The sequence below is a fragment of the Rattus norvegicus genome, chromosome 10 (assembly GCF_036323735.1).
Source record: "Rattus norvegicus strain BN/NHsdMcwi chromosome 10, GRCr8, whole genome shotgun sequence".
Lineage (NCBI taxonomy): Eukaryota > Metazoa > Chordata > Mammalia > Rodentia > Muridae > Rattus > Rattus norvegicus.
The window spans coordinates 38,995,207-39,006,460 of record NC_086028.1 but is presented as its reverse complement, the minus strand read 5'-3'; the positions used below and the strand labels follow the sequence as shown (position 1 = coordinate 39,006,460).

At 43.4% G+C, this 11,254-nt stretch overlaps 1 protein-coding gene across 6 annotated transcripts in view; it reads right to left on the bottom strand.

Annotated features, from left to right (window-relative positions):
- Nucleotides 1-6,945: 6,945 nt before the first annotated feature.
- Acsl6 (acyl-CoA synthetase long-chain family member 6) overlaps nucleotides 6,946-11,254 on the bottom strand; it is a 58,848-nt gene continuing 54,539 nt past the window's right edge. For 5 of the 6 annotated variants that reach the window (XM_006246224.5, XM_006246221.5, XM_006246222.5 and 2 more), the window contains one exon: nucleotides 6,946-7,426. In XM_006246224.5, coding sequence (XP_006246286.1) covers nucleotides 7,289-7,426 — 138 coding nt within the window. In that variant the 3' untranslated portion in view covers nucleotides 6,946-7,288. The remainder of the gene's footprint in view (nucleotides 7,427-11,254) is intronic. The other variant, NM_130739.2, reaches the window with a different exon arrangement.

Sequence of the window (11,254 nt, the reverse complement as noted above, 5' to 3'; positions counted from 1 at the left end):
AATTACATCAACACTCAACTCAGGGTACTTCTCATTCCTTTCATGAAGATGGGCTCTAGAGATAGGCTACCTGTGCTCGCTTGAGTGTCTAAGGGCTGGTCTGACAGATAAAGCAGAGGTTATTTGGACTATTAGACACCTCTGTTCCTGTTTGTAGGAGCTTGATATGTCTTGTCCCAACAGATAACACAGATCACCGGGCTGTTAACCACTTCCAATTCCCAGCTCTCTGGAGGAAAAAAACCGGGTTTCTCATCTTTCCCATTGAAAATGCAATCTCATGTGCTTAACATTTCTGGTTTCTTTGGAGACCTGTAGGCGCACGGACTTTTGTGCTACGCTCCCAACAGTGATCCTGTTCCCTAAACAGTTTTGTTTGTTTATTTGAGACGGGGTCTCGGTATGGAGTCTCGGACTTACCTGGAACTCACTATATAGATCACCTGCCTCTATTTCCTCAGTGCTAGAGAAATAAAGGCATATACCAAACCACCATACCCAGCTCCCTAAAGTTTATTTTCCCCCCAAATACAGTTTCATGTAGCCCAGGCTAATAGCTAATCACTATATAGCCAAGAATAATCATGAACTTCTTATCTTCCTCCTAAGTTCTGGAATAACCAGCAGGCATCCCAAGTCCCAGTTATATTTGGTGCTGGAATCAAACTCAGGGCTTGGTGAGTGCCAGGCAAGCACCCTACTAACTGAGATAATTACCTACATCTCTAACCCTAACAAAAGCATTCATGGATGTGCAAACGAGTAAACATGTATGGGAATTAGGCCCAATGAGATGTCTTAATAGGAGAAAGGAAGGAAGGAAGGAAGGAAGGAAGGAAGGAAGGAAGGAAGGAAAAGAAAATACATGTCTTGAGGTCTGGAGAGTAGCTAAAAGCACTCGGTGCTATTGCAGAGGACCGAGGTTCACTTCCCAGCCCTCACATGGAGGATTGCAGCCATCTATAACTCCAATTCCAGGGATCCTCATACCTTCTGGCTTCCACAAGACCAAGTATACCTGTGATATGCATGCACACATGCAGGAAAAACTGTCATAAACATAAAAATAATCTTTAAAAGCACCTTCCATGCAAAATTGACAACTTAATTCCATCCCCAGATGCCATGGTGGAGGGAAAGAAACAAGTCACAAAGGTTGTCCTCTAGAGGCTAGAAAGGTAGCTCAGTGGTTAAGAACTGTCCTCGCAGAGGACTCAGGTTCAACGTCAAGCACCCTCACGATGCTCATGTCTGTAACTCCAGTCCTAGGAGATCTCTGGCTTCTGGGTACCAGGTATTCATACACACAAAATAAAAAAAGTGTTTTAAAAACTTGCCCTCTTACCAGCACATGCTGCCTCAGTCACACATTTTCGCAGCTGAGAAAACCATGTCCTGGGGATGTCAGGAAGGCAGGTGGTTGTCATAGGCAGCATAGCTGCCTTAGCATTTGTCTGGTAAGCTGGGGTGCTTCCCGTGCCTTCTAAGGGGGAAGGGCAAGGTGCAAGAGGAATAAGGAGAGGAACTTGCTTCCCTTAGCAGTAAGAGAGAGGAAGAGACTTGAGACAGAAGCGTCCTGTTTGCCACTTCACCTAGAACCATCTATTAAATAAAAGAGAAGGACAAGTTGCTTTCAGAAGATCAGGATTCGGTTTCCAGCACGCTGCCTGTAACTCCAGGCCCAGGACATCTAATGCCCTCTTCTGCCCTCCATGGGCACTGCACAGAATTGGCGTAGAGACTTACATGCAGACAAAACACCCATACACGTAGAATAAAAAAATAAAATAAAATACTTTTAGGGGAAAAGAAACAAGTGTTCCACAAGAAAGTGAGGTGGGCAAAGATATCTCGACTCAGCCATTGTTCTCTCTTCTCCATCTCCAAATGCACACGGTCTGTGCAAGTCTTCACACGTGAGGTTGATGAGCTTCCTCCCCTCACCAATTTTACTGACTCCACCCTTGACCTGGAACTCCACTGGCCATGTTCAGAGAGACATGAGCTTCTAGGGGGAAACAAGTTTTAAATGTTGGAAGAGATATCTGAAGAACTCCAAGCTTTAAACAGCCAATCTGTGGGGTTTGAAGTTCTTAAAACCCAAAGAAAATTTTACTGAACGATCCTTGTGTGTCTGTGTGCGCATGTGCGTGCGTGGGTGTGTGGGTGCGTGCGTGGGTGCGTGCGTGGTTGCGTGAGTGAGTGCGTGCGTGCATGAGTTTGATGGAGCAATCCACTGAGAGGCTTTGCTTACTCTGCTCTCCATCCATGGGCATCAGGGATCCAGCAGAAGGCTTGTTTAGACATGCTTAGGTGACAAGAATGGAAGAAATAGCAAAGATGGATAAAATATAGCTTCAGATACTGCAGTTTTAATGCAATGAAGCATATAAGGAGGGCTAAGGGGATTTTCCTTTAATAGACATTTCTTGAGCACCTACTTACTGTAGGCTACACTTTTTACACAGAACCTAAAGTCTGAAGCCATTATCCCAGTAGGGATGGGTCAGAGAGTCCATCAACCAATACGTCACTTGGGAAACTTCTATACTTGGAGCTTACTTTTGTTTTGTTTATAAATGTGTATGCATGTGTGCCAGGCTGAATTTTATGTGTTCCATGTATGTAGAGGAAACTGAAGGCCAGAAGAGGGCATCAGATCTCCTGGAACTGGAGTGACAAGGACTGGAGTGGGGAGCCACGACATGGGTACTAGGAACCCCTAGTTGTTCGTAAGAGGACTAAGTACTCTTAACCACTGAGTTATCTCTTCAGCCCCAAAACTGGGTTTTCCAAGAAAAACTGCAGAAGGTGGGGGTAGGAAGGAAGAAAGGGAGAGACTTAGAGGCAGAGCGAGAGTCATTGGTATGATTGGGGCCAAGGCACCATGAGGACGTGGTACGAGAGACACTAGTTCTTTGTGTACTGAACAGAATCAGAGCTTCATTCTGGAAACCATGGGACAGATCCAAAGAAATAATGAGAATGACAACTTAGAAAGATGCCATGGGTAAACTATAGATTGTGAAATCTAGGAAAGTGGAGTTGGGACCGTGAAGACTGTTGTAAGAAATAAACCACTATTTCAGACCACCAACAAGGGAGACTTCACCTACACAAACAGCTGCGAGAACAGGGAGGAATGGATAAAAGCAATCGTGTGAAGGCAGGATCGATGCCAACTCAACGTGGTAGACTGGGCTGTTTTAAGAAACTGTACTTTTTGCCTTGTACTTGATTCCATGGCATTTTGGAAATGCTAAGGGCCATCATCATGATGGAAAATCTGAACAGTTACTTGTTCTTTGGAGGAGTGAAAATTATTTAAATCAAGGACATATATGATAATAGCAAGGGTTCCAGCAAAGGCCCATGTAAAGAAAGTCTCTGGGTGCACTTAGGCTGTTCGTAGTTAAGCATGTCTAACTGCTGAAAGTTTGGGGAAACTTACAGGAGACGTAGAATCTGCTGCTGGTAAAGCTGCATGCTTCACCATATATACCATGATTGATGGTTATCAAACAGATCCCCATGAGGGAATTACATCATGTAAGCATATAAAGTGTAAAGGAACCACGAGTAATTTTGAGAAATAAAAAAAAGAAATTTTTATTTTTTTTTTACAAAAGTTTCCGTCAGTGCATTTTGAATTTGCCGACCATGCTGTTATAACAAAGCAAATGAAAATATAATTACAGTTAAGATACATCTATGCATATTTAAAAAGTAATATTTTAATCCATTCATTTTCAAAAGTTGAAAGTAGAGTAAGCAATTCTTCGAAAAATAGCCATTTCCCCCTCCCCATGCAATCGCCGTGATGATTTAACAAAGAAACATAAAGTGTGTGGAGAGATGAGCGCTTCCGTGGCACTGCTACCTCGTGAAAATCCTTTATGTCTGCGACTAGGTTTAGAAACGCCTGCTTACATTTGCAAGTACTCATCACCTCTGCGGTACAACCATTAGTGTGCTCTCAGTGAAGAGGGGCTCATCCGGGGACGGGTCCTCATGTGGATGCTGGTCTCATTCTCATGGGAGGATTTGTAGACGCACAGGCAGGGGTACGCAGCATACTTAAGAGAGAACCTAAGACCATCAGGACCCTTCCCCCATTGTAGGGTTTCCTTAAATAAAAACTGTCAAGAAAATACAACCTACGTATGATTTACCAATTTTACATACAACCATTCATTCTTTTGTCCTGAGATATTAAGCAAATTTGTAAGCAGTCTATTTTCATGCAAAAAAAAACCACCCCATGATTTCCCATTCTTTACATTCGTTTTCTAGTATTTTGTATTTTAAATAGTATCAGACTTGTGCTCAATACAAGCGAAAAATAGAGAAATCCACTTATTATGGCTGAAAAATTAATAATCATTGGTTCACTCCAGGGCAACGCAATCTGACTTTAAGTGCTGATCATAAGTGGCTAAAACGTTACCTGACTGTCAAACTCCCAGTAGAGATCTCCCCCCTTAGACCTATGAGGAAGGCAGGGTATGGCTACTCCCTGGACCTCTGAATTTGAGATCCTAGGACATGGAGCTAGGCCTCCGTACCACACCTGGCCAAGCTCTGCTGTTTCCAGGGGACATCTCGATGCTTTGGATAAAGACATTTTTTGTGGCAAGTGGGGGAGATGAATGTCTGTTTTAGAGACTATTCCAAGAGGGTTAATTTGTCAAAAGAGAAAAACATGTGAAAATTGGCTACACATTTGAGTAACAAATAGATAAAAACGGCAAACACTCAACGTATTTCTGATGAAGGAGTCAAATCTCCATGGTCTCTGGACTTTAAATGGTAGCTGGTGGCCACTGGGATCGTGGCAAGTCTTAAGTACTTAGCCTTTGCTCTATACTGGCTAAAGAGAAACACAAACTTCATTTTCATCCCCTGAGATAAAATTGGGAAGTCTGAAGCAAGAGGGATTTTTCCACTGACTCATGCCCTACCACTTTCTCTTGTACTAGGTAGTGTTCTACAGAGGAGGAAGAGGACGTAGGATGCATTTAAGGCCCACTGTTTACTTTCTGAGCGCATTTGTACCCTCCCATTAAGTGTGATGGTCCCCACACAGGTTGTGAAGTTCAACAGAAGCATAAGATTTTGGGAGAAACAAACAATAAACAAAGTTTGTCTGTAATTAATCACACCTAACTACAGCAAGATGTGAATAGAAGGAGGGTAGTTTTTAAAATCGTTTGCCTAAAACTGCACTGCTCAAAACGCTGATGGAATCCAAGTCAACTATGGGGTTTTAGTCAAGTAAGGACAATGGAAAACATTTTAAAATTTGAAATGCAAAACTCCTTGCCCTTCCAATAACATAGATATCTGAGTCAGGTAATGACGTTCAATTTTAATTGATCGAACATACATTAAACATTTAAAAAGCCAGTGCTCCTCAGATCTGGGCTTTCAAGGTGTTATTTGCCTCACCAGAAATGCATTTCAAAGTTAATGCACACAGCGCTGGAAGTGGAGCTCAGCAGAGCAGTTCTTGCCTAGCCTGTGCGAGGTCCTGGTTTTGCTCCTCCATACTGTGAAAGAAACTAATGGGCACAGAATTGCTCATTTAGTCAACGTCAAGTTAGTAGGTGCAACATTGAGTTTTCAGAGAGATGATGCTCAAGGAATGTGTGGGGGAAAAAGTACCCGGATAACTACATCAATTGAAGCTCAGGTCATGACTCAACTTGACTGAAACAGATGTATGATCAATGACACAGACCATCCAACAGGCCTGCCTGATGGATGAGGCAGGTTCTGACTGAGAACGTTCACTCACATACATGTTGGGACCATCCAACAGGCCTGTGTGATGACGCAGGTTCCAACTGAGAACATTCACTTACGCAAATAAGTTGGATTTCCCTCAGAGCTAAGGAGTTCTTGTCCTGCCATACCCATCACAGATGCATTTGGGGAGATCATGTGACCTGCACGAGTTCTCTGCATACTTTCAGAGTCCTGCCCCCACGGAAGAGAAATACTTCCCCAGGGACCTTGCCCCTCCTCAGGTGCACAGTTTATAGTGCTGACTGTTCATGGTATCGAGGCTTTTTGGTGACATCAGAATCTTGGCACCCAGATTTAGGGTGCAACTAAACATATAACACAATTAAGGTTTTCTGGTCGATTAGGAGCATCTGGAGTTTCTAGGAATGGAATTAGGCCATTAGCAGGGATTTCTCTATGTTGGGCTTCCATAGGTTTCTAGGGGAACTTTGAAGAAGTGCTTCTGTACCATGTCATTGAAGAGTTCTTTTATTTGGAAATAGCAGATAGTCTTCCTCTCTTTGCTTTGATGTCATAGGAAAAGAAATCGAGGTTGTTCACAATTTCAGCCGTATTGCGTTTCCCAGACCTGTCACAGACATATTGAGAGTGGGAAAGGCAAAGACTCTAGCAGAAACATGGGTACGCGGACTGTTGCCCACCCTGAGAAAACACTGAGTACCCTCCCTCAAATGTTCGCCAAGAGTCCATTTGCTGTCGCCGCCGACGCACATCTCTTAAGCTTCCTTATGGTAAGAAGTGCAGAGATAAATGCAACCCCTACCTATACTTCTGTACAAAGACTCTGAATGTTTCGGTGAACTTGACAAGTGAGAAAATTACTCAACGGCCTATGGAGTTGTTAAATATGATATTTGCTTTAAGAACAGCTGCATTTCCGCTTTTCATGAGTAAAAGTAAAAATCAGTGAGGAGTTGGCATCGTGTCGGCAAAGGTGTTCACGTTAGAGGATGGGGGTCGGGTCACGTGGGAACTATCGTGTTTTGTTTTGGTGTGACTTCCTACACCTTGGTTTCAGTTTTAGGTCTGATCTAACTGTGACTGGTGACAATCGTTATTTAATGAGGTAGTCCACGTTGCCTAGACTTTCACTGTACCTGGTTATTAGTCCACAAATAATTAAGTACAATATATCGGTTACTTTTTTTTCTTTATGTTTAATGGAATTCTGTGAACATCGCGAATATATTACTTTAGTGGTACACAGTTCTTGAGAAAGTGTCTTGATTTGTTTTTACATTACCGTTTGCAATAATTTTTTTAGCAGCTTGCTACAATATCATTTAATAAAAATAAAGTGTACTTGGTGATGGTAGAGAAAATATTGTTAGAGACTTCTCAGGTCAGGAAAGGCTCAGTTGCAAAAAAAAAAAATCAGGTGCTCGTTCACTCTGAGCTGTGGCATTCTGACTCCTTTCTCTCAAGAATAATTAGAATATTGCTGCAAACTTTGCTGGGCTGAGAAGGGCCTCCTTGAGCTTCACATGGAGATTGAGTACAGCTCTTCTATTTGCTTTTTGAAGTACTCTCTCAGCTCGGGCCTCTTAGCCTTTAGTGTTGGTGTCAGCAAGCCATTTTGAACTGAGAACATGTCACAATGGATGTAAATGGCTTTAACCTAAAAACCAAACGCAGAATATATCTTTAGTAGGAGTCAAACACAGCATTTGCAGCATACAGTGTCAGAGTAAACAGGCGGAGAGGAACAGGCATCGTGACTTAAGAGTACCATGCTGAGTCAATATAATATTCAAACACATTTCAGCCTATTTGATATGTCTGAAACCCAGCCTTTCCTCTTGCCATTCATTCATTCATTCATTCATTCTTCATTCACTCAGCAACTTGACAGACACCAACTTTGTTCTGCTAGGCACTGAGAATACAAGAAGTCCTAAATGACAACAACCTAAGTGGTGGATAGTAGTGTTTACAGAGCAGACTGGAGGATGGTGGACAATTTTCAACATGATGAACAGAGAATGAAGAGGCCAGACCTGAGGAAGGGTAGTTAAAGTGAAGTGTAGTCAGGGACATCAGGGAAGATTTTAAAATCAGGTGAGTGTTTTAAAAAATGAGTTGAGGCCAGGTATAGTTCTTAGCTGGTGCTTGCCTACTGAGTATGATGCGTGGGTTTGCTCCCCTAACATCCTGTAAAACCAGTATGTGGTGGCACAAAACCAGCACTCAGGGGGTAGAGGCAGGAAGGACAGAAGTTCAAAGTCACCGTTGGCCATATATCAAGGTGAAGTTCAGCCTAGGACACCCTATCTTAAATAAATAGTCAAGCAGCAATGAGGGGAGAGTGGGCAGGGGAGGGTTCCACAGGCGTAGTCATCAAGAACAAAAGGATATGCGACGGGACAACTAAGTGGCTTCTCGTTGGTTACATAATGAAGTCAAGTGTGGTAGGGATGAGGCTAAAGGCATAGACAGGCCAGTGGTGGAGATGCCCAATTTTATTCCAAGCACAAGAGGAAAGGAGATCTCTAAAGAAAGCAATGGCACACACGCACATGTGCTGTAGAAGGAGATCTGTGGCAGAAACTGGAAGGTGGCTTTGGGGAGAGTTAAGAATAGAAGCATATGGCCCATTCATTGGAGGCGAGACAATACATACAGAGCAGAGGCAGACGCAGAGATAGGCAAGCGGCTCAGAATGATTTGGAGGCACAGGGACAAGACACAGTGTGGAGGGAGGCTGTCATGAGGACTCCTCAGTGCCAGCTTCAGATGGCTGCCTAGGGATGATGTAATTTTTACAAAGACTGCAAAAAGAAATGAGGGGCATAATGAATTAAGTCAATATTCTACTGTGGGCATTCTTTTTTTAGGTCAGGATCTCATGTAGCTCAGACAGTCCCTATATACCATGGAGCTGTGCATGACCTAAAATGTATGCTGTCCCTTCCCTCTCCTCAGGGCTGGGATGACAGGTGCACATCTCTGCACCTGGTTTATGTAACAGAAGCGGGTAGAGCCCAGGGCTTTGTGTATCCCGGGCTCTACCAACTGGGCTACATCCCTAACCTGTGCCATGAGCTTTTGTCAGGCCTTTTAGAGAGGAGCACGGAAGGAGCTGACCTAGTGTTCTCGCTGCTGCCTTCTCTGAGGCAGAGCCCAGGCTCCTCAGACAGTCCCTTTGCGAGGTGGACTGTGTACGAGAGAGGATGGAGGGATGGTTGAGGGTGTCTCGTACGACTTCTGTCATGTGCGGGTCCAACAGGAAGACTTCCAGGCAGTTGTCTGAGAATATTACATCTGAATTAGGGCTGGACATGTGAGTGGTGTGACAGACATTGTGTCCTGCTAACTAGGGCCAAATTAAGTGATTTCTCCTGAGATCATGCACTCGTATTATTAAACATTGTTCCAACACATACTTTAAAAATTATATCAGGGGTTGGGGATTTAGCTCAGTGGTAGAGCGCTTGCCTAGCAAGCGCAAGGCCCTGGGTTCAGTCCTCAGCTCCAGAAAAAAAAATAATAAAAAATAAAAATTATATCAAAATGGGGGGGTAAAATATACATAGTCAGATATAGTTCTAGGTAACTAACGCTCATTGAGCACCTACAGCGTGTTGGGTACTGTGTTTGGCATCAGGGATACAAAGAAAAACAAATAGTTCTTACATGGAACCTACAGTTCAACGAGAGACGCTAGCATTTGACAGAACTGAGCGAGGATGAGCGCTGGGGGAGGACTAACAGTTGCTCTTCTGATCTCTGTGCTCCACCGCCCCCATGCTAATGGAACCCTGACTTAGTTGGATCCAGAATCCATGCCACGACCATCTTCTCTGATTTCTCAGCCCTGCTTTGCAGCTAGAGGATAGCCTTAAGACACGTATTTGGTTACTAGTGAAGAAAAAGAATTCTTCCCTAATAGAAAAAATTCAGGCACAGCTACTTCTATTTCCTCTCCCCTTTCTTCCTTGAATGTGAGCAGTGTTGAGAGCTATTGCAGGCCCCTTGCCACCCTGGGGTGAAAAGCCAACGTACTAAGAGTTGAGAGAAGTGGAGAGACAGGAGGAGTTCAGGACCTGTACCTACCTGGGATCATCCATCTTTCCACTTATACAAAGAAGGAAAACCCAGTAGGTCGGGAGTTGGCATTTCTTTCTGATATGCCACATACCCTAGGCTTGGCAGGGTTTGTTATGTTTCCCCTCATTGCTATGACTAAAATACCTGACAGAATCAATGTAAAGGGAGACCAGTATCTCCTGGCTCCAGGTTTCAGGGGGATTGAGTTCCTTGTGGCAGGGAAGTCGACACAATGGCTCCATCAGTGGCAGCGGGAGAGAGGCTGTAACTTGTTCACATGGTGGCAGGTGAGAAAGACCAGAACAAGAAAGCAGAGAAATTAGACCAGAACAAGAGGTGTTTGTTCAAAGACTTCAGGGACCTACTTCTGCCAGTCGGGTCTCACTTCTTAAAAGATCTGTGACCTTTTCAAGATAGTACTATGGGTTGGAAACTGAGGGCTCAAAATATGAACCTGTGAGAGACAGAGTTCTTTAAAAAGGTATGTTTGAGCTGAACTGTGAACAGAAGTCTGTGAAGACCAGAAGAGGGCATCATATCCCTTGGAACTGGAGTTACAGTTATGAGCCTCCTTATGGGTGCTGAGAATCAAAACTAGGTTTTTTAGAAGAGCAACAATTTCTCTTAACCATTAAGCTACCTTTCCAAGTCCGTATGTATGTATTTATGTGTATGTATGTATGTATACATGTATGCATGTGTGTATATATGTGTGTATGTATACATGTATGCATGTATGTATGTATATGTATGTATGTATGTATGTATGTATGTATGTATGTATGTATGGATGGATGGATGGATTTTCTGAGACACGTGTCTCTCACTGTGCATCCCTGGTTGGCCTGCAACTCATTATGTAGACTCACAGAGGTGGACCTGCCTCTGCCTCCCGAGTGTGCTACCACGCCTGGGTCTTTCCAACTTTTAATACATTTTATAGAAGAAATAGAAAGAGATGCCTAATATTAGCCTTCTGTCTTAAAACTTGTCATTGAAATGATATTTATAGAAGTTTCATTTTTAAAAAAAAGCATAACATTCAAACATTGCATTGGGAAGTAAGACCTTCAAAGTCTCCAATTATTTTCTCTTCTAAGAACATGAACTTCCCAGGGGCTGGAGAGATGGTTCCTTGGTTAAGAGCATTGGCTGCTTTTCCAGAGAACCCGGATTCCATGGCCAGCACCCCTTGGCAGCTCACACCCATCTGCCACTTCATATCCAGGGGACCTTACCCCCTCTGCTGATCCCTGAGGGAACTGCACACACGTGGTGCATGGACATGTATTCAGGCAAAACACCCATACCCATAAAATAAAAATATATATATAAAATCTCAGAAACTTAAAAAGGCAACAACAAAACCAAACTTCCGTATTCTGAAGAACCATAGCGC